Here is a 23,238-nt window from a genome sequence, read left to right as displayed (position 1 = left end):
AAAAATAAAAAACTAGACCGGTTTGTAAAGTAATTTATTAGGCAGCTCCAGGGGTCTTCTGACTTGGGGGGGGGGGGGGGGGCGGTATCTTTTCCCACTTCTCTGCGCTCTCTGGCCTCTTTTGCAATCTTTTTCCAGCTCTTTTACTAGTGCTGGCCCAGTCTTCTCCATCAAAGTCTTCTTCCCTCGATGTTGAAACGATGCTCTCTCCTGCTGTAATGCCGTGTCTGTAGCGATTTATATAGGCATGGGGCGTGGCACTGGGTGATGTTGTCCGGTGACCCCGCCCTTATGACGTCACCACCCCAGTATGCCCCGGACGGTGACGTCATAAGGGGTGCCCCATGCCTACATAAGTCGTTGCGTACCGAGCACAAGGCATTATAGTGGGAGAGAGCGTTGTGTCAACATCGGAAGAACAGAAGAGGGAAGAAAGCAACGACAGAAGACCGGGCCACCACTAGTAAAAGAGCTGGAAGAAGATAAATGGAGCAGCCTGGTAGAAGAGGCCAGAGGGTGCGGAGAAGAGGCCGTCGAAGTCGGAAGAAGATCCTCGAAGTCGGAAGAAGACCCCCGAAGTCGGAAGAAGACCCCCCGGAGCTGCCTAATAAATTATTTTAAAAACCTGTCTAGTGTGTTTTTTTTTATTGACAATTTTTTCCCTAGGTGAATGGGTATATGTACAATGTACCCCAATATCATTCGCATAGGGTGGGGGGCCAGGATCTGGGGGCTCCCTAATTAAAGGGGCTCCCGGATTCTGATGAGCCCCCCCCCACTCGCAGACCCCGACAACCAACGGCCAAGGTTGTCAGGAAGAGGCACTTGTCCTCATCAACATGGGGACAAGGTGCTTTTGGGGGGGGGAGCCACAGGGCGCACCCCTGCCCCAAAGCACCCACCCCCCATGTTAAGGGCATGCGGCCTGGTATGGGGGGGCGCTCGCTCGTCCCCACCCCCTTTCCTGATCGGCCGAGCTGCTTGCTCGGATAAGGGTCTGGTATGGATTTTGGGGGGTCCCCCACAGTTTTTTCGGCATGGGGGGGTTCCCCTTAGAATCCATATCAGCCCGAAGGGCCTGATATGCTCTGTGAGGGGGAACACATGGTGTTTTTTATTTAAAATTTGGCGTGGAGTTCCTCCTTAAGATTCATACCAAACACAGTTCCTGGTATTGGTGGGGATCCCAGTCGGATCCCTGTTCATTGAAGTCGGGTTGATGTGGGACCAATGGAGGACCAATGTAGGACCGATGTCACAGAGCAAAGTAGGATGAAAGTCTTACTACTGTTGTGTAGTATAGTGTAAACCCAGTCTCAGAGGAGTGTATTTCTCCCATGGTTTAGAGAAGCAGGATCTTCCATTCTATGGATAGCGTAGGACCCACTGATATCGGGGGAATTTTGGCATAGTAGCGGGCATAGCACTATATGGCGATATGGCGTTACTAAATCCCCATATTTTCTGAATATGCTCAGGTGTTTTTAAATAGCCTTGCTGGAGTTAAATTTCATTTTTGTATGGGTAACCTTTTTTCAGGTGTGAAGCCAGCCTCATCTTTAGCCTGTGTTCACACTAGTGCATGCGGGGACATCGTATGTAATTCGCACAGGAACATTTTGTAAGGCTCAAATCACATTGTGTCCACCAAAAGTGCGCTTTTCTCCCTGCACCTGAATCGCCTGGATTTTTGCAATCACAATGAATTTTGTGATCCGTTTTGGGGTATCAGTCTAACATTGACACCTGCAGCAGATTGGATGCCGTGCAATGTGGAGAAACGCAGTGAATCCTTTGCGTTTTGTGCATTGCATCAGTGTGAACAAGGGCTTTATGATAAAAACAAATCTGTGTGATAGCATGATTGGAGTCTCCACATGAAAAACGTGTTTAGTGTGTGCACAGATTTTATACAGAAATGTAATCATAGGTCACCTTATACAAAAAAAAAAAAAAAAAAAAAAATAAACAATAAAAAAAAAAAAAAAAAAATATCTTATTTTACATAAGAGTTCAATATAAAAGAGTAGCACAGGCACAATCATTAATCTGATTGGAAACAATCCAATTTGTTACTGTTATAAAATGTGCTTTTAATGGATCACAGAAAATATTTTGGAAAAGCTTATAACTTACTGGATCAGAGGGATTTGAAGAAAACAGGTAAAATCCTATAAAAGCCAACAAAGAACAGAAATAAATCAAGTGTTTTATATCAATGTCAGCAAAAAGGAATGACCGTAGTTAACCACTTGAGTCCCTTGTAGTTTCTGTAGTCTACCCTAGCGTATCATAGTTTCATTTATTTTTTTACGAACAGACAGGTCTTGGATTTGGAAGCAAATTTGGATACATATTTTTATAACTTTCATTTTTATTGGGAATAAATAGGAAAAAAATTAGCAAAAATGCATTTTCGCAATGTAACCTTTAGATAATTTGTGTACCCCCAGTATTTACAAATAAAATATTCAGCAAAGTTTACTGATTAAAAGGATATTACATTAGTGTGACTTTTATGCAATGTAGCAGAATAGTAAAGCTCAAAGTCATGTGCATTTTACTTTGGGAGACCTTTATTCCCTGTATTCCTCATTTAACATTGCACCACAAATGTAATTGGTTAGTGTAACCATAAGGTAACACTGAGTTGGTTTGATAAGGTCTCACCGTTTTTCAATCACTAAAAATTTTAAAGGACATTTAGTTCACTTACAAGAATATTTTATGCTACTGTTAATGTAAATGTCATCCAGACCATCCTATGTCTCTGTTGGGACCCGGGGCTTAATAAGGGGAGGGAAATGTACATATTTTGTGGAAACTTCAAATTACAGGGGTTTTAAAAAGACACAGACACTGTGTGTGTGTGTGTGTGTGTGTGTGTGTGTGTGTGTGTGTGTGTGTGTGTGTGTGTGTGTGTGTGTGTGTGTAGTTATTATTTCTTGGCCATTGTTCAGAGAATATGAATGATAACACAAAAACGTTTCTTTCACTCATGGTTCGTGTTTGGCTGAAGCCATTTATTATCAATCAACTGTTTACTCTTTTTAAATCATATCACAACAGAAACTACCCAAATGACTCCGATTAAAAGTATACATACCCTGGTGATTTTGGCCTGATAACATTCACACAAAGGGGGTTTGAATGGCTATTAAAAGTGTAACAATCCTCATCTGCGATCTGTTTGCTTGTAACGTGTGTGTGTGTGTGTGTGTGTGTGTGTGTGTGTGTGTGTGTGTGTGTATAAAAGGTCAATGTTTCTGGACTCCTGACAGACCTTTGCATCTTTCATCCAGTTCTGCACTGACGTTTCTGGATTCTGCGTTATGGGGAAAGCAAAAGGTTTATCAAAGGATCTGCAGGAAAAGCTAGTTGAACTGTATAAAACAGGAAAGGGATATAAAAGTATATCAAAGGAATTGAGAATGCCAATCAGCAGTGTTCAAATTCTAATCAAGAAGAGAAAATGAGGGGTTCTGTTGAAACCAAACCACGGCCAGGTAGACCAACTAAAATTTCATCCACAACTGCCAGGAAAATTGTTTGGGATGCAAAGAAAAACCCACAAATAACTTCAGGTGAAATACAGGACTCTCTACAGATGCACAATAAGGAGGCACTTGAAGAAAGATGGGCTGCAGGGTGAAGTTGCCAGAAGAAAGCCATTACTACGCAAATGCCACAAAGTATCCCACTTACAATATGCCAGAGACAAGCCTCAAACCTTCTGGCACAAACTCATTTGGAGTTTTGAGACCAAAAATAAGATTTTTTAAAAACAGCTTCCTGTAAAATCCTTTTCTTTGATGTACATCAGGGGACACAGAGCCATAGTAATAACTATGTGGATTATACCAGCGTATAAGGTGCTGGACACTGGCACACCCCTTAAGGTGTGCATTTCCCCCATATAACCCCTCTCATTACTGGGAGTCCTCAGTTTTGTAGCCAAACAATCAAAGTGTATAAGAAGAAGGGGGGGGGGGCTCTGTGTCCCCTGATGTACATAAAAAAAGGATTTTTACAGGTAAGCTGCTTTTAAAATCCTATTTTCTTTTCTTACATCAGGGGACACAGAGCCATAGTAATAACTATGTGGGATGTCCAATAGCAATGGCAACTGAAGGAGGGGGGGGGGGGGGGAGGAGACAGAATCAAAGAAACAGGAGGCCAGAGGACTCATACTGCAGCCTGCAGTGTATACTGTGCCCAAAGGCAATAGCCTCATGACTTTTATTATCGATTTGATAAAATCGGATAAACGTCTGAACCGAAGACCAAGTTGCGGTCTTACAGATCTGAGCCATAGAGGCCTAATGATGCACCACCCAAGAGGCACTAATCGCCCTGGATGAGTGTGCTCTTAATATGAGAAGGAAGAATTTTGTTCTTTAAGCTGAAGCTTAATCAATTACTTGACAAATCCATTTGGAAAATAGTGGATCTTGACGCTGCCTGTCCATATCTTGGACCCTCTGGCAGTACAAACAAAACCTGTGTTTTGCGAACCTGAGCGGTTGCCTTTAAATAGATTGTGATAACTCTTACTACATCAAGAGACTGTAATGCTTTCTCTTCCCAAGATTAAGGCTTCTGGGGAGAAAGAAGGAAGAATAATATCTTGGTTTAAATGAAAACCTATTACCACCCTTGGTAAGAATTCAGGATGAGGACATCAAACCACCTCATCCTAATGCACGATGAAATATGGCTCTCACAATACAGAGCCGTTAGTTACTATACTCCTCTAGCAGAAGAAAAGTCAAGGCCAGCTTAATTTCAGATACCAAATGCAGGAATCCTGCCTATTGACATACTTCCTGTGGTGCCAACCCCTGGATCCATACCAAGAAACCTATGCCTTCCAGATTCTAAAGTAAGTGATTCTGGAAGCCGGCTTCCTGGCCTTAGTCAAATTAGACACTACTGAAGGAGATCACCCACAATCTTTTATAGAGTGGGGTTCAACAGTCAAACCTGTTAAACTCCTTGTCCATAAAGTAGGATGAAATACCGGACCTTGTGCAAGAAGGTCTGGCTATAATGGCAGAGTCCAAAAGGACTTCTACTGCCCTCTTTATGATCTCGATAAATTAAGATCTTCTGGGGCCACCAGAATCACCTCCTTCTGTTCCTGCTTAATCCTGCGGAGAAGGCATGCAAGTAGCAGAGCTGGAGGAAATGCATAAATCAGTGAGAACTGGTCCCCCGGGAAGACTAATGAGTCTGTTCCGCCTGCTAGCAGACCCCTTGTTTGACATAAAGTTGTCAACCTTATTAATGAATCTGGACGTGAATAGGTCCATGTCCGGAGTACCCCATCTGACATATTGCTAGGAAGATGTCGGGGGGAAAGAGATCATTCTCCCGGAAATAACTGTTGGCGTCTCAAGTAGTACGCCTGAAATATTTAACAGCAAGGAGTGTTGTGTTCTGCCAAAGCTAGAACATTATTCACCTCTTTTTTGGGCTGCACGACATCTCGTGCCTCCCTTGGTGTTCGATGTAAGCCACTACCGTGGCTCTGTCAGGCTGAATCCTTTCAGGACAGTTCTGTAATCTGACTGCCAAGATTCTATGGCCAGATGTACTGCCTGAAACTTCCAACAAAGTTGATAGGCAAGGTCCTCTAACCTGGACCATCTCCCCTGGACAGAATTTTCTTCCAGGGCTGCTCTCCAGCCTAGAAGGCTGGCATCTGTTGTTAACACCTTGCAGGATAAAGATTTTCCTTCCTGCTGGATAACAACCACCAATTCAGGCTCTGACCTATGTTGGGAGCCAAGCGTATTGGAAACAAACCAGGCCTGAATTATCTTTATTCCACACCGACAGGATGGCGTCTTGAAGCAGTGTTTGAATAAAACTGCGCATAAGAGACGGCCCTGAAGGAGGCCACAGTTTCCCCTAAAAATCTCCTGCAGCCGAATTAAGGAATTTTCCTTTATCCTGATAAACTGAATTAATCCTACAATGGAACTGATTCACTTCTGGGGTAAGAATTCCTTCTTCTGTATGGTATCTATAACCAGCCCCCAAGTTACCTCCTTGATGGTTTTAAGGAGAATCTCCCTAGGCTGAGAATCCAACCTAGAGATTTCAGATATCTACAGCTGAGATCAGACTCTGGTTTTAGACCTGAGACTGAATGATCTATTAACCACTACAGCCCCGGACCAATAAACACCTTAAGGACCAGAGGTCTTTTTCCAAATTCACACTGCGCTGCTTTAACTGGTAATTGTGCGGTCATGCAATATTGCACCCAAACGAAATTTGCGTCCTTTTTTTCCCACAAATAGAGCTTTCTTTTGATGGTATTTGATTGCCTCTGCGATTTTTATTTTTTGCGATATAAATGGAAAAAGAGCGAAAATTTTGAAAAAAAAAGATATTTTCTTCTTTTTCTTATAAGAAAAATCGAATAAACTAAATTTTAGTCATACATTGAGGGCAAAATTTATTCAGCCACGTCTTTAGTAAAAAAAATGTCAATAAGCGTATATTTTTTGGTTTGCGCAAAAGTTATAGCGTCTACAAACTAGAGTACATTTTCTGGAATTTACACAGCTTTTAATTTATGACTGCCTATCTCATTTCTTGAGGTGCTAAAATGGCAGGGCAGTACAACCCCCCCCCCCCAAATGACCCCATTTTGGAAAGTAGACACCCCAAGGAAATTGCTGATGGGTATGTTGAGCCCATTGAATATTTATTTTTTTTGTCCTAAGGGATTGAATAATGACAAAAAATTAATAAAAATTTACAAAAAGTTGTCACTAAATGATATATTGCTCACACATGCCATGGTTATATGTGGAATTGCACCCCAAAATATATTCCGCTACTTCTCCTGAGTATGGGGATACCACATGTGTGGGACTTTTTGGGAGTCTAGTCGCGCACGGCACCCCGAAAACCAATCACCACCTTCAGGATTTCTAAGGGTGCACATTTTTGAATTTACTCCTCACTACCTATCACAGTTTCGAAGGCCATAAAATGCCAAAATAGCACAAAACCCCCCAAAATGACCCCATTTTGGAAAGTAGACACCCCAAGCTATTTGCTGAGAGGCATGTTGAGTCCATGGAATATTTTATATTTTGCCACAAGTTGCGGGAATATTACAAACTTTTTTTTTTTTTTTGCACAAAGTTGTCACTAAATGATATATTGCTCACACATGCTATGGGCATAAGTCAAATTACACCCCAAAATAAATTCTACTGCTTCTCCCGAGTACGGGGATACCACATGTGGGGGACTTTTTGGGAGCCTAGCCACGTACGGGACCCCGAAAACCAAGCACTGCCTTCCGGATTTAAATATAAAATGCTACCAAAAAAACTGTTAGCGATCGCAGGGATCAGGCCTGACTCTGCGATCGCTGCAGTTATGTGTTTAGTGTTTTGTAAGTGACAGCGATCGTTCGATACTGCACTTGGGTGGGCTGGGCAGAGGGGCAAAACGCAGGTGCCAGCAGGTATCTGGGCTGATCCCGCTAACAATGCGTTTTTTTTGGAACCCTGAACTGCTGGGGACGCTAGTATAGATCTGATCAGATCAGATATTGATCTGTTCAGATTCTATACCACTACGGGAGGTTTATGCTTTGCGTGTGGGTGTTAGCGGTACTGGCACTAACCTAGCGCTGCCTGGGACGACGCAGACCCTAAAACCTAATTGATATCACCCGCCGGGTGATCAGGGGGTTAAACCTTTATTGGGTAATAAATGGTGGGTGCCCTGATGCTATAAAAAGCAAACTAACCAGAGTCACCCGTAACACTTATACGGTGATCAGTGGTGAAAGGGTTAACTAGGGGCAATCAGGGGGTTCAAATTTTTATTAGGTAGTATATGGGGGTCCCTGGCGCTATATAAAAACCTGATGGGGAACCTAAATAACTAACTGGCTAACCAGCGTCACCAGTGACACTTATACTGTGATCGCTGGTGAAAGGGTTAACTAGGGGCAATCAGGGGGTTAAAACCATTATTGGGTAGTATATGGGGGTACCTAGCGATATAAAAACCTGACGGTGAACCTAAAAAAATAACTAGCTACCTAACGACACTAGTGACACTAATGCAGCGATCAGAAAAACGATCGCTTAGTGACACTGGCAAAAGGGGGTGAAAGGGTTAACTAGGGGCAATCAGGGGGTTAAAACCATTATTGGGTAGTACATCGGGGTACCTAGCGCTATAAAAACCTGGCGGTGAACCTAAAAAAAAACTAGCTACCTAGCGACACTAGCGACACTGATGCAGCGATCAGAAAAATGATCGCTTAGTGACACTGGCAAAAGGGGGTGAAAGGGTTAACTCTAGGGGCAATAAGGGGGTTAAAACCATTATTGGGTAGTATATCTGGGTACCTAGCGCTATAAAAACCTGGCGGTGAACCTAAAAAAAGAACTAGCTACCTAGCGACAGTAGCGACACTGATGCAGCGATCAGAAAAATTATCGCTTAGTGACACTGGCAAAAGGGGGTGAAAGGGTTAACTAGGGGCAATCAGGGGGTTAAAACCATTATTGGGTAGTATATCGGGGTACCTATCGATATAAAAACCTGGCGGTGAACCTAAAAAAATAACTAGCTACCTAGCGACACTGATGCAGCAATCAGAAAAATGATCGCTTAGTGACACTGGCAAAAGGGGGTGAAAGGGTTAACTCTAGGGGCAATCAGGGGGTTAAATCTTTATTGGAGGGTGATAGGGGGCTTCCCTGGACCTAACACTAACTGCCCTGACAGTTTTAACTGTTACAACTGACACTGAAAGCATTGATCAGTAAAGAAATGATCAATGCAATCAGTGACACTGTGACTGGGGGGGGAGGGGGGGCGGGGGGGGGGGGGGGGGTTTGTGTGCCTGTGTGTACCTACATGTCAGTGTAGTGTTGGTGCACACTTACTTTTAGTCTTCTCCTCGTAGTCCGGTCAAAAAGACCGCCCCGAGGAGAATGACATCACTTCCTCCTTCCTGTGTAAACAATACACAGTGGGAGGAAGTTTGTCATTGGCCAGGAGCGATCCAGAGGGGGTGGCCAGAAACCAACGGCCATCCCCTCATCACGGATCGCTTCTGCAGCGAACCGGACCGCCGTATCCAGCGGGAGGGGGTCCGATCGGACCCCCCACCCGCTGGAAGGCAGGCACGTACATCTACGTGCTTGTGCCTGCCTGTGCCATTGTGATGACGTACAATGGCAATACGGCGGTCCTTAAGTGGTTAAAAGTAGATCCTTTTAACAGGCTAGGACCGCTATGCCTTGAGCCCTTAACCTGGCCAAAGGAGGTGCCAGAACCTTTCAGAACACTCGTAGTGCTGTGGCTAACCAAATGGCAGTGTCACGATTGAAAAAAATAATGTTTTATTTCAAACCGCAGAAATTTATGGTAAGTGGCAAACACTGGCATGTGGAGATATGCAACTCCCCTCCTCGCAGGATGGACACAGCCAATCGAATTATGAAAGGATCGGATGTTCAAGTGCCGATTCAGATCTCAGAGATCTAGAATAGGTCTTGCCTCTCTGTTTGGCTCTAGGACCTTAAAAGGTTTGAGCCAAAAAAAAAACTGTTCCACTAAGGGAATCTCTGATATCACCGACTGGGATAACAGCTGATCCACAGGCCAGAAAGAGACTTCTCTTCTTTCTTTTTTTTTTCCTCTGGAACCTTAGGAGCATTCTTTAACCACTTTCAGACCGGACCAATTTGCTGGTCAAAGACCAGACCACTTTTTGCGATTCGGCACTGCGTCGCTTTAACTGACAATTGCGTGGTCGTGCGACGTGGCTCCCAAACAAAATTGACGTCCTTTTTTTCCCACAAATAGAGCTTTCTTTTGGTGGTATTTGATCACCCCTGCGGTTTTTATTTTTTGCGCTATAAACAAAAATAGAGCGACAATTTTGAAAAAAACGCATTATTTTTTACTTTTTGTTATAATAAATATCCCCCAAAAATATATAAAAAAACATTTTTTTCCCTCAATTTAGGCCGATACGTATTCTTCTACATGTTTTTGGTAAAAAAAAAATCGCAATAAGGGATTATTGATTGGTTTGCGCAAAAGTTATAGCGTTTACAAAATAGGGATAGTTTTATAGCATTTTTATTAATAATTTTTTATTATTTTTTTTTTACTAGTAATGGCGGCGATCTGCGATTTTTATTGTGACTGCGACATTGTCGGGGACCCATCGGACATTTTTGACACATTTTTGGGACCATTGTCATTTATACAGTAATCACTGCTATATAAATGCAGTGATTCCTGTGTAAATGACACTGGCAGTGAAAGGGTTAACCAGTGGGTGGCAGTGTAGGGGTTAAGTGTTCCTAGGGGTGTGTTACTAACTGTGGGGGGGTTGGGCTTTCATTTAGTGTACACTGATCTCTGCTCCAATCACATGGAGCAGAGATCAGCGTCACTAGTTGCTAGGCAGAATGGGAAAATGTTGTTTATACAGCATTTCCTCCATTTGGCCGCTCCGTGAGACGATCGCGGGGATGCCCGCGGCAATCGAGTCCGCGGGTCCCGCGACTGGACTCACGGGGGTCCCGACCAGCGCGGAAGCGCGCTCCCGATGGCACGGCGGCAACGAATATTGGATGTACATGTACGCCAATATGCCTGCCCGTGCCATGCTGTCGACGTACATCGTCGTGCGCTGGTCGGGAAGTGGTTAAGGAGACGGACACCCTTGCATAAAGGCTGCCGCATCAGCAGCCCCAAGGACCTCACAGGCAGCACCCAAACAGGACCTGAACCCCGGACGCCCTCAGATCGAAAGCCGACTGGGCCATCCGGGCTTTTGAAACTCTAGATGTAACCTAGAGAAGAAATCCCTCTGCTCTTAACATTGTTCCTGCCAGACTTTGAGAATCGCAGGACCTTTCCCCTCACCCGAACGAGTGGGGGTGCTCCTTCATGAGAAGGCCTTACCATTCTGCTTAATGGGCTTTCTGCCCCCAAGATCCTGGTGCTGCCCCTGGGAACTAAGGCATAGGAGAGGCTGCAGGATTAAAGGAGAACTGTCTGAACCTCCTTTTACTGGTAAAGAGAGCTTTACCCCTTTTGGATGTACTTATCCATTCTAAATAGTCATACCCCAGAAAGAGACACAGACTGGCTCAGGGTTTTCACCTGGTGCTTCGGCTGATTAATATTTCAGCCACGGACCTCTGCAAAAATGCACTAGTCCAAGTATAAGCCATAGGGCTTAAACGATTGAGTCCTTCATAGTATTTGTGAGACACAGTGTGTCAAATACACCAGCCCCTTGCCGGGCCTGCTGATCAGGCAGAACTTTCAGGTATCTCACACCTGTTCCTTAACCCCTTGGAGTCCATATTTCAATGCATTGGCTTGACTCAAAATGTGCTCCACCACAATAGTGGAGCAGACATTAAAGGGTTAATGGACTGAGCTACTCCAATTGCAGCCAGAACGGCAAAAGACATCCTGTCTTTAAAAGGAAAATCCAACCTTAACTTGCTGGATCCTTTAACATCAGTGCATTATCCACTGGACATGTGAGACTCTGCTCACTGAGGTGATTGCAGCATTAATAGCTGGAACCCCCCATTTTTTCATAGAAATGTTCCCATTCGGAATACATAGCGATGCATGAATAGGAAAAACATCCCCAGGTGGGGGAGGTTCAAATGAACCCTATTAGAGGCAGATACCTCAAGAGTCTGTGCTGCAGGCAACAAAGGGGTTATGTAAGGGAGTAGACAAACACCTGAACTGTGCGGCTACTCCCTCCCCGTTAGGATCCTCCGAAGAGGAAAAATAAGTATCTTCCAATATTTGGGAATATCTACCTGATCCCCAGCCTCCTGCAACTCAACAAAAGGGCCTAGAGGACTAGATGGGAATCTACTATGTTTAGTCCTACTATGTAGAGACATCATAGCAATGATCTTTTAAATGGTATTAGAAAAAACCTGTTTGTATGAAATACACAGGGACAGAAGTGTTCTACCCTTGACAACTCATCTGACTGGCCGTATTTTTTTTTTTAAACCTCTCAGGTGAGGAAGGCATTCTTTTGGAAGGTTTTTTAGTTTGTTGTATACCATTAACCCCTTAGAACCCCTAGAGGAGTTCCTGGTCCCTTGTTACTCATAGCTTACAGTACAAAGCAAAGGCAGTACCAGCAAAAGAATGTTACACTTGCTAGGCTATAGTACAGTACAAAAGCTGCTATTAGTCCTAGCTATACAGTACAATGTTGTCAACAAAAAGGAAATGCCCGTGTCACCAAACCTGACCAGCAACTACTCTGCTCTGTCCCTCCACCGCCAGACTGCAGCTTTTCCTGTATAGCTTAAATTAATTCCTCCACGTGTGGCCAGTGCCTGACGCCGTTTAGCCACACCCCCCATGTGGGTAAATCCTCCACCTGACAAGCCACGACCTGCCCAAATAACTTTTTTTTATTATTTTATTTAAGAAAAAGAGGCAACTGGCTGGCATTAAAAGGATCAAAAACCGCCAATTTGGGGGCCCAGGAAGTGATCAGAACCCCCCTTCATACCTGAGGGTCTGAGCTGGCTTGAACAGAGAGGAGAGTGGAGCTTCTGCTGTTTCCAGTGTCAGAATGGTGAGTGCGCAATACAGCCTCCAGTGGTGACACATAGACATGACATGACAGCACAAAACATTGAAGGAGAGATTCCTGAGAAAACCTCCCCTACCTTTCCTCGCAGCAGGGTTTATCAGAGATAGAAAACCCAATCTTCGCCCTTTGCGGTAGGCTCCGAGACCTTGAAAGGAAACCTTCAGGAACAGGGGTACACTCAGGTAATACCGCAATCCTGGCAGGGTGTTCTCGCAGGTCCAGTAAACTTTTATTGACCTTACTAACAAAAAGTACTGGATCCCAGGGCCCAACTTTAAAAGCATTCGCAAGCAAAACCTCGTGTCTTCGTATGACGAGGCCCGGGTACCATTCATTTAGTCCATTACGGAGACATCAGAACAAATCCGGTCAGGATGACTGGCTCTCATCAATGGATTACTGCCCGTGGAGCTCAGTACAACACATCCTTACGCGTGCCCAACAACTTCGACACTGGCGAAAAAACGGAGGCCTCCCAGTAATGGGAGGAGTTATATGGGGGAAGTTCACGCCTTAAGGGGCGTGCCAGTGTCCAGCACCTGATACGTCAATATAACCCACATAGTTATTACTATGGCTCTGTGTCCCCTGATGTAAGAAAATAAATTTTGCTTTTTAGCCACAACCATAAACACTACATTTGGAGGAGTCAACAAGGCCTATGGTGAAAGGTACACCATTCCTACTGTGAAACACGGAGGTGGATCGCTAACGTTTTGGGGATGTGTGAGCTACAAAAGCCACAGAAAACTCGGTTCTGGAGTGGCCATCTCAGTCTACTGATCTCAATATGATTGAGCAACTCGGGTGAGATTTCAAACGTGCAATTTACAGGTACTGGAGGCTTTTTGCCAAGATGAACGGGCAGCTTCATCATCTGAGAAGATAAAGTGCCTCATCCTTCATCAAGCTGTCATTGATCTTAAAGGGGGCAATACATGGTATTAAGAACTGGGGTATGTAAACTTTTGATCAGGGTCATCTGGGTAGTTTCTGTTGTGATTAGGAATTAAAAAGAGTAAACAAAAGAGTTGATTGATAATAAATGGCTTCAGCCAAACACTAACCATGAGTGAAAGAAAAGATTTTGTGTTATTCATAGTCTCTGGAAAATGGCCAAGAAATCATAAATACACACACAAATATATATATATATATATATATATATATATATATATATATATATATATATATATATATATACACACACACACCTTGCATGCAGCAGCAGCTTACGTCTAATAGTAATTACTGGCTGCCAATCAACCTACAAAAGATCACTATGGCATTGATCCATTTCTGCAGCGAGTAAAGGGACAGAGCTGAGACAGAATGGGCGTGGCCTAAAAACATGTGTGACATCAGTTTGCTCCCGATGTAAACAGAAAACCCTATTCTTGACACGCAGAGGTAGCAGTGTAGGCACTTTAGTATTTTAATAAAATAAAAAATAAAAAGGTTTTAGGCTATGCAAGTCCATAATTTTTTTCTGAGTTACTACTGATAGGAAAGCCTGCACACCAAAAGAAGAGAAAGGACAGGAGGGAGTGGATCCAGCTAAAACAGGAATTTTAAGTATTTTAGAGATGAGTGGTAAATACCATCTGGTGAGTTCTTATACCTTAGCAGGGGTCTCCAAACTATGGCCCTCCAGTTGTTCATGAACTACAAATTCCCATCAGGCCTAGTCATGTCTGGTAATGTCAAGAGTTTTACAATGCCTCATGGGACATGTAGTTCCGCAACCGCTGGGGGGGCTATAGTTTGGAGATCCCTGCCTTAGGGCATGGGTGCTCAACCTGTGGCCCTCAAACTGCTGTGGAACTTTAAGTCCCATTGTTCATCTGTCTTTGGGAGTCATGCTTTTAACTGTTAGCTTTACAATGCCTTATGGGATTTGTAGTTCTGAAACAGCTGGAGGGCAGTTGAGCCATGCTAGGATGTGCACTGTGGTGAGCAAGTCACAAAAATAGGTGGAAGACACAGAGGAGTTAATTGCACTGCGCACATCATTTCCAAGGACACATTTTTAGAAGATGAAGAATGGTTTCAGAGTGGGTTTTTTATGATATGCACAGTTTTATTTGTCCTAATATTTGGATACAGCAGATTATGACCGTTACAATTCCAGTGTATCGCTTGTGGTCATTTTTGTTTGACAGTTTATACACCGTAAACATAATACATATTAGATTAGTATTTTAATTACTAAAATAATTGCATTTCCATGTACTGCGGGAGACCAGATATAGTAAATGCAGGGCCCTGGGTTTAGTAACACTACATTTTTGAACACTAGGAGCACTGGGATATACATTCACAGCTTTTATTCATTGACATCCCTGATAATAAGTACATCGGCTTAATTTAACACTTTTAGGTTAGGAAAAATAGGGAAGCATGGAGACAAATAAAGTTTTGAGAAAACAGAAGCAGTCTGTTCACTTTCACTCAGAAGCACCAGAAATTGACCATTTCCACTCCTGGGCTTAGGCTGGCCATATATTATACAATTTTCTTGGACAATTTTCCTTTAGATTTACGAAAACCATATAATATGGAGCTCAAACCTAAACAGCTTGAATTTGTATGGAATTAGGCAGGCCCTTGCACTACATAGTTGAAGGTGAATCTTAAAGTAATTGAATAAGAAAAAAGTATAACGTATGCCCAGTTTTAGTCCTGGTTACCAGCTGTGACAGACATTCAGTGGTTCCAGCTTACCCCAATGCATGCCGGGCGCGGTTATAAAAACGGTGCCAGGACAATCCCAATGTCATTTTAAAATAGCAATGGGGAATTGAGGGGTTAAAGCTGAACTCAAGACAAACCGCAAAAAACACAGATGAAATACATTTAGGGAAGCTATTTTACCTGCCAATGGATTTGTATTACTGTCCATTCAGTTCTGGGATTTTCATAGTTCTGCTATACAGCCCAGTCTTGTTTGACAGGACAGGAGACCTGATTTTTCTTTGCTGCAGGTCTTGTACCTCCCAAAGTCTGACTGGACAATGAATGGAAAAGCAGCACAATGAAACGCTCATCTTTATGCCACCATTTTCTCTCCCTCCTATCAGCATACTCTTTACAGCATAGTACAACCAATTGGCTCCTTTCGTTGCTTCTCCCTTCCCAGCCTGAGCACTGCTGTACAGTGGATTCCAAAAAAGCGATAGCAAATTAAATTAAGGCATGTATAGTGCTTGCATTTAAAACAAATTCAGTGATGTATTCACAAATACAGAGATATATTAATGTGTGTCTTTTATATCTGCTTGAAGTTCAGCTTTAAAACATCTGAATAGCTTTGTTCATGTCACAAGTACAACTGTATAGCAAGATAGCTTTTTAAGGGTCTAAATAGCTTTTTTTCACCTCAAGTATAAATCAGAAACATGAAGGAAGGCACATTTCCCTACATGCACAGACTTATTCATTTACTTACCCAAGATTGCAAAAATGACCATGAAAAATAAAAGGAGCAGCAGAATATCTATGAATGGTGGCAGAGACTGGAAAATCTGGCGCAGATTCCTATGAAGCAACAAAACAGTCTTACATTTTATGCACAGGCAGCCTGCTAAGTACTGCGCACTGACTAAGAAAAAGCCCCTTTTATAGAGATTAATTATCTCATATAACTTGTCATGTATTATTTTGACAGAATGTTACATTACCAGAATCTTTCATTTACTAGTAAACAGATTAAACATTTGCTAACCAAATGCCACAAATATGAGTTTTTAAGTTCAGCCGCCATTGATGTTTCTAATAATAGACAAGCAACAGGACTATCAACATAAAATATAAATTTATCAGGTAATCTCTATATTATACAAACACAAAAGAGTTGACAATATCAATATACATGAGGGCAAACTAAGAAATTGAATGTCTATCACAGTGCTTGACTTTAAATTGTCTACATAACCTAGAGCGAGTGACCAGCTGCTTATCGGACAGCCCAATAAGCCCAGCCCAGATTTTTTTTTACAAAATAACATTTACAATTGGCCACACTTAGAGACACACTTGATGTCCAAATCTGAAAACAATTATTCCATATATGCACCCCTTTACAATTTGTGACTATGCATAACAAAATATAAATAAATATAAAAAAGTTCCTGTCTCACCTTCTGACTGCCCCACAATATCTGCAGTCGACCAAGAAAATAGGTCGCAGGGCTCTTGTTACACGCACATGGGAGGTCTGTCTTATGAGCACCACAATAGCTTCCACAAACTGAACCAATAAAACACAACTCTGCAAAGATGCATAGATAAAAAGACATAAGTGTGTAATCAAATGTGACTGCGATTATTTATATATACAATATCAAAATACATTACTTCCTAATGATTGGATACCAGAGATTTATATTGACCTACTGACCTTTAGCATGGTCCTGCGGTGTCTCAAGAAGTTATGACACCCAAGCCATCTCATCTTCATGCTAAGTTCAAACACCACAAAAGCCAGGGTAAGTAGTTCCAGAGTGGCATGGACCTGGAATTGGCAAACAGATGAAATAGGCAAGAAAGGTCATACATGAGCAGCAAGTATTTTATTCTGAAACCAAACAAATATGTCTCTTACAACAAGGCTGCATCCCATTAGTTGCATACAGTTGTGCTCATAAGTTTACGTACAGTGGTAGAATTTCAATCAACTGTGTTTACTCTTTTTAAAACATAAATCACAACAGAAACTACACAAATGACCCCGATCAAAAGTTTATATACCTTGGTGATTTTGGCCTGATAACATGTGCACAAGTTGACACAAAGGGCATCCTCACCTGTGATCTGCTGGCTTGTAATGTGCGTGTGTATAATATTATATATATATATATATATATATATATATATATATATATATATATAAATAAATAAATAAATAAATAATGTATGGTCAATGAGTTTCTGGAATCCTGACAGACCCTTGCATCTTTCATTCAGTGCTGCACTGACATTTCTGGATTCTGAGTCATGGGGAGAGCAAAAGAATTGGCAAAGGATCTGCGGGAAAAGGTAGTTTAAAACTGTATAAAACAGGAAAGGGATATAAAAAAGGTATCAAAGTTATTGAGAATGGCAATCAGCAGTGTTCAAATACTAATCAATAAGTGCAAAATGGGGGGGTTCTGGTGAAACGAAACCACGGTCAGGTAGACCAACTAAACAACAAATAACTTCAAGTGAAGTACAGGACTCTGAAAACCATGTGGTGTGCCCTGTTTCAAGATGCACAATAAGGAGGCACTTGAAGAACGATGTGCTACATGGTCGGGTTACCAGAAGAAAGCCATTACTACGCAAATGCCACAAAGTATCATGCTAACAATACGCCAAACAGCACAGAGACAAGTCTCAACCCTTCTGGTACACAGTCCTTTGGAGTGATGAGACCAAAATTGAGCTTTTTTTGGCCACAACCATAAACACTACATTTGGAGAAGAGTCAACAGGCCTATGATGAAAGCTACGGAGGCAGATCGCTGATGTTTTTGTGAGCTACAAAAGGCACATGAAATTTTGTCAAAATTGTTGGCAAGATGAATGCAATATTATCAAAAAATACTGGAGGAACATTTGCATTCATCTGCCAGGAAGCTGCGCATGGGAAGTACTTGGACATTCCAACATGACAATGATCCAAAACACAAGGCCAAGTCAACCTGTCATTGGCTACAGCAGAATAAAGTGAAGGTTCTGGAGTGGCCATCTCAGTCTCCTGACCTCAATATCATTGAGCAACTCTGGGGAAATCTCAAACGTGCAGTTCATGCAAGACAGCCCAAGAATTTACAGGAACTGGAGGCTTTTTGCCAAGAGGAATGGGCAGCTTTACCATCCAAGATTACGAACCTCATCCACAAATATCACAAAAGACTTCAAGCTGTCATTGATGTTAAAGGGGGCAATACAAGGTATAAATAACTGGGGCATGTAAACTTTTGATCAGGATAATTTGGGTAGTTTCTGTTGCCATTATGATTTAAAAAGAGTAAACACGATTGATAATAAATGGCTTCAGTCAAACACTAACCACGAGTGAAAGAAAAGTTTGTGTTATTCATACTTTCTGAAAAATGGCCAAGAAGTCATGAATTCTGCCAGGGTATGTAATCTTGTGAGCAAAACTGTAGGTTCTAACTAAATACAGGTTCTAAATAAATTTAGGGAAGCTGAGAAACATTTATAGGCCTGCAGGCTTATCTGACAAGCTTGGCTAAACCCTCCCTGGGGCACAGTGATTAGCTGGGAATTATTTTCGTACCAGGAATTTTAGTGCATTACCCCTGAGTTAAGTCAGGTACTACCATCAACCACCTCAAAAAGCCAGAACATGCATAGTCTACTGATGCAAAAATTAGGATTTTTCAGTTTACCTGTACAATCCTTTTTTGGGAATACATCATAGGACACAGAGGACTCCATATTCATGACTAATTTGGTTATGCTACCACCTTCAAGGTAAAGAACACTAGACAAAAAAGGCAGGAATCACTGTTTAGGCATATAACCCATTCCAGCTCAGTTAAAGTGGAGTTCCACACAGTTTTTCGTTTATTAAAAGTCAGAAGCTACAAAATGTGCTGCTGGACTTTTAATAAACAGACACCTGCCCCACTGTGCAGCAATGCGGCCACAAGGAGCCTCACTCCTCTACCCCTCCCTCACCGCCGTCGTAGCCACTCTGAGCACCCGGCCGTGACAGCTTTCAGCTTCACAGCTGGGCGCACACTGCGCATGCGTGATTAGATTTGCACTCTGCTAGCGGCCAGGCAATCTTCTGGGATCTGTCATGTGTCCCAGAAGAAGATTGCTGGCAGGGAGGGGCCGCCTAGGGGGAGAGGAGGGGTCACCTAGGCGGCAAAGAGCAGGAAGGAGGAAGTGGGACAGGAAGTCCCACTCTAAACCAAGTCCCCCCCCCCCCCCGAAAAAATGTGGCATGTCAGGGGGTGAGGAGTGCTTAAAGCGGAACTTCCACTTTTGGGAACCCCGCTTTAAGCCTCAAGAAGGAAGGTATCCTGCGATATATTTCAAGAAAATTAGCTTACAGGTAAACCAAAAATTCTAATTTATTAAAATCGTACAGGACACAGAGTATGTTATTATTTCCCAAAGTATGGAACTTGGGAGGTGGGCTACACAGGTGAAAAATCCAAGTGACACCCTGCACAAAAGACTTTTACCAATGAATGAGAGGCAATAGATCTCCGAAACAGAATATCCAAGGTTGAGATCTGTCCCTTGGTGGTACTTAAAGCCAGAGACCTCTCCACACCATAGTGAAGGCCAAAATATGCCCCATGACATACTGTTGATGAAACTAACAAGCCTTACACCAGGTCCTTGAACCGTGAAATGTTCTAGAACACCTCTCCAGCCCTACAGGCTGGCATCCATCATTAGGACTTTCTAATTTATCAGGAGGATTTCCCAGTATCCAGCATCTGCAGGAACACACACCATTCCAGGGCTGACCTGGTCTTGGGAGTCAGATGCATTGGCAGATCCAAGGACTCCTGACTTCTGTCCCATACTTACAGGATATTAACTCTGCTCCCTAAGAAGCAGATTATCCAGCTACCCCGGCCATGGGGATACCTTGGGTCCTCACCAATCCCAGAACTGGAGACAACTACTCTATAAACACTCTGGGAGCTGTACAAAGGCCAAATCTCAGAAAGCATTATTGAGGCTGAAAAATGGGGATGTGTAAATAGGCATCCTTGATATCCACTAGCGCCAGAAAGTCCCTCTAATGAAGTGAAACAATCACCAATAGGGATGGAATATAGCCTGAATTTGTGAATTTTCAGCAACTACTTAAGACCCATGAGGTCCAGGATAAGTTGGGCTTGGGAACGTTAAATATTTGTATTAGAAGCCATGAGACTGCTCCCCAATTCTTCTTACAGAGCTGGGAACAAACTGTAAGCTGTTGCTTAGAACCTAGTATCCCAGTTTCTTACCTAAGGATCTCTTCTTGGATTACAAAAGCGTTACTAGCATTTCATCTGTCACCTTCACTGCCTTCTTTAGGGATAAGAATGCACTATTACCCACAGTTCCCTTTAGGTTGAAGGCCTCAAAGGATGGTTTAAAAAGCGTTTGCTCTCAAAATAACAACATCTAAATTTGCTTCCGACCAACACCTGAGCCAAAGGATCCTTCTCATGTGGGCAGACATTGTGCCCATCTATGAAATCTGCTGTATGAAATGTTCTAAGGCATCCACCGAGAAAACAGAAGGCTCCCAGAAAATCTTCCAGAAACTGCCAGTTGGCAGGCTCCCTTGAGTAAAAGTCTCTAAAATGAAGCATATGCTTCAGCCCACATTTAAAGAGGAAGTAAACCTTAATGGGTTTACTTCCTCTTTGATTCCCTGCAAAGGTAAAGTATAATGGACTACTATGCATTGCATAGTAGTCCATTATGTGTCACTTACCTGACACAGGAGCCAGCGATGTCACCGCTGACCCCTGTAGTTCTGAGCGTCCATCTTCTTGGTGGGTCTCGCTGCTCCAGCGCTGTGATTCGCCGGAGCAGCGATGACGTCAATCCCGTGCATGCGCACAGGAGCCGACACTCGCGGCATATCGCCGCAATCTGCGGCTTACCCAGTGCGCCTGCGCGCCGCTGTCTACAGCGCATGCGCCGTAGACAGCGGTGGCTGTCTTCAGGTAAATATCTCCTAAACCGTATAGGTTCGGGAGATATTTCTTGGACCTACAGGTAAGCCTTAATCTAGGCTTACCTGTAGGTCAAAGTGGTTTGTAAGGGTTTACAACCACTTTAAGGGCTTGGCAAACCCACAAAGCAGCCACCGCAAGCTACAAAGCTTCTCTTACCAAATTGAAAGATGCCTTTAAAAATAAATAAATAAGAGTGCCTCTAACCTCTTATCCATGGTGTCTCTAAAGAACAGGACCTCATCCCCGGGACAATCAGGGACTTAATGAGGTAGAAAATTGATGGGTCAACAGCCTTGAAACCCCATTTCTTGTAGAAGATTGTACCAGATAGGCCCAATTGGTATACATAGTTTCCTGCATGTAGTGTACTGGGGACCAAAACCCAGTGACGTTTGGAGAAAAGGAATCCAGAAGTGACAACTTCAAGCCAGAGTACACCACTTCCATGATGAAGCACACTGTGGTCTTCTGTGTCTGCAACAGCCCAAGACTCCTCCTAGGAGGACTCATCTACACAGGATTCTTGGTCCTTGACAGCTTCTTCTTCCTCGTCTGAAGGATATTTCTCCGATGCCTCATTCTGCCGCAAAAGAGGAGGGGGAAGGAGAGAACCTATACTTGTGTCCCAATCCAATGAGAACCCAGAATGCAGAGAGGTGGTTCACAAGCCAGAGATGGCAGATGGCAAAAAAATTCTCCCTTGACACAAAGGAACCAGATTATTGTGACCCAGACATAGTGGCATTTCAAGATATGGGTAGGGATAAAGAGATAATCTGACCCCAAGGGGAGCCATTACAGGGCAAACTGTGCAGGGGTCTTCACTACCTACCAGATCGAGGAATTTGGGAGCCCAACCATATGTCCTTTCCCTCACCTCTCTTGCTGAGGGTTAAAAGGGTTTACAGTACTATATACGCCATATTGGAGCCACCCAGCTGACAGGAGTGTTGGCCCAAGCCAGAAAACATGCAAGGCAAGTGACCGAATACTTGCTGTGCCTGGTGCCTGTTAAGTCAGCTGTTGCAGCTGTGCAGGGCTGTGTCAGAGTGCAGCTGAATCACCAAAGCTGTTCTGCGCTGTAGCTGTGCAAGTCTATGTGACCAGGAGCCTGCGACTGCATGTGTTGCTAAACCCGGGAATCAACAAAATAGCCACTGAGTATGCTTAGATTCTTAAAATCCAGCTGTAGATCTCTCCATAAAAAAAAAAAAAAAAACATCCCATAGTGTACCACATCGCAGAAAAAACTTCCATATGCTACACCGTTTCAAAGGAACACTCAATAGTACATTCTGCTGGGCCACAAGGCCCAATCTTCATGTTTGGCAATAGATGTGTCCCACAGAGCCTTGACTCCCCTCCAACAGGATTGGTGGATTGTCCCTGTAAAGCACTCTGCCAGCCAGGACACTAGTTGCACTGTAACCTGGAGATCACTGCCCACAGGATCCAGCACCAACCAACAACATTGCAGGCTGTTCCTGCTCTTCCATGTGTGCTTCTGGCCATAGGCGATTGATCCAGACTAGGCCCTTCCCTACCCCACAGCAGAGGTTTTCAGACCAAGCCAGGAATTAAAGAATTAAGCCCCTGAAATGAGATTGTCAGGAAGACAAGTTTAAGAACATTTATCACCTAAAGACACTAACTGAAAACTGAAGCTTAGCTGGGCTGAGAGGGGATATGCCTAGGCGGAGATTCCTGTTTTGTTTTTGTTTGTTTTTTGGTACATTGCTCATTCACCTGAAGGTGGCAGCATAGCCCAAGTAATTAAGTGCATATTTTGCGCAATAGTGTTTTGTTCAACAAATTGCCAGACAACTTTTGACAGCTGCTATCTAAACTCTGTCTGCAACTTTAGTATTATCA

General features: G+C 43.2%; 1 protein-coding gene across 5 annotated transcripts in view; it reads right to left on the bottom strand.

The window, feature by feature from the left end:
* The window catches only part of TPCN1 (two pore segment channel 1), a 186,044-nt gene that overhangs the window by 119,962 nt on the left and 42,844 nt on the right, over nucleotides 1-23,238 (bottom strand). For all 5 annotated transcript variants that reach the window (XM_077461259.1, XM_077461260.1, XM_077461256.1 and 2 more), the window contains 4 exons: nucleotides 17,055-17,168; nucleotides 16,795-16,925; nucleotides 16,104-16,192; nucleotides 2,137-2,171 (listed from right to left, as the gene is read on the bottom strand). In XM_077461259.1, the coding sequence (XP_077317385.1) occupies nucleotides 2,137-2,171; nucleotides 16,104-16,192; nucleotides 16,795-16,925; nucleotides 17,055-17,168 (369 nt within the window). The remainder of the gene's footprint in view (nucleotides 1-2,136; nucleotides 2,172-16,103; nucleotides 16,193-16,794; nucleotides 16,926-17,054; nucleotides 17,169-23,238) is intronic.

The sequence above is a fragment of the Lithobates pipiens genome, unplaced genomic scaffold, assembly GCF_037356315.1.
Source record: "Lithobates pipiens isolate NorthernLeopardFrog02 unplaced genomic scaffold, aLitPip1_a1.2 Scaffold_3, whole genome shotgun sequence".
NCBI lineage: Eukaryota > Metazoa > Chordata > Amphibia > Anura > Ranidae > Lithobates > Lithobates pipiens.
This window is presented reverse-complemented; position numbering and strand designations above follow the sequence as displayed.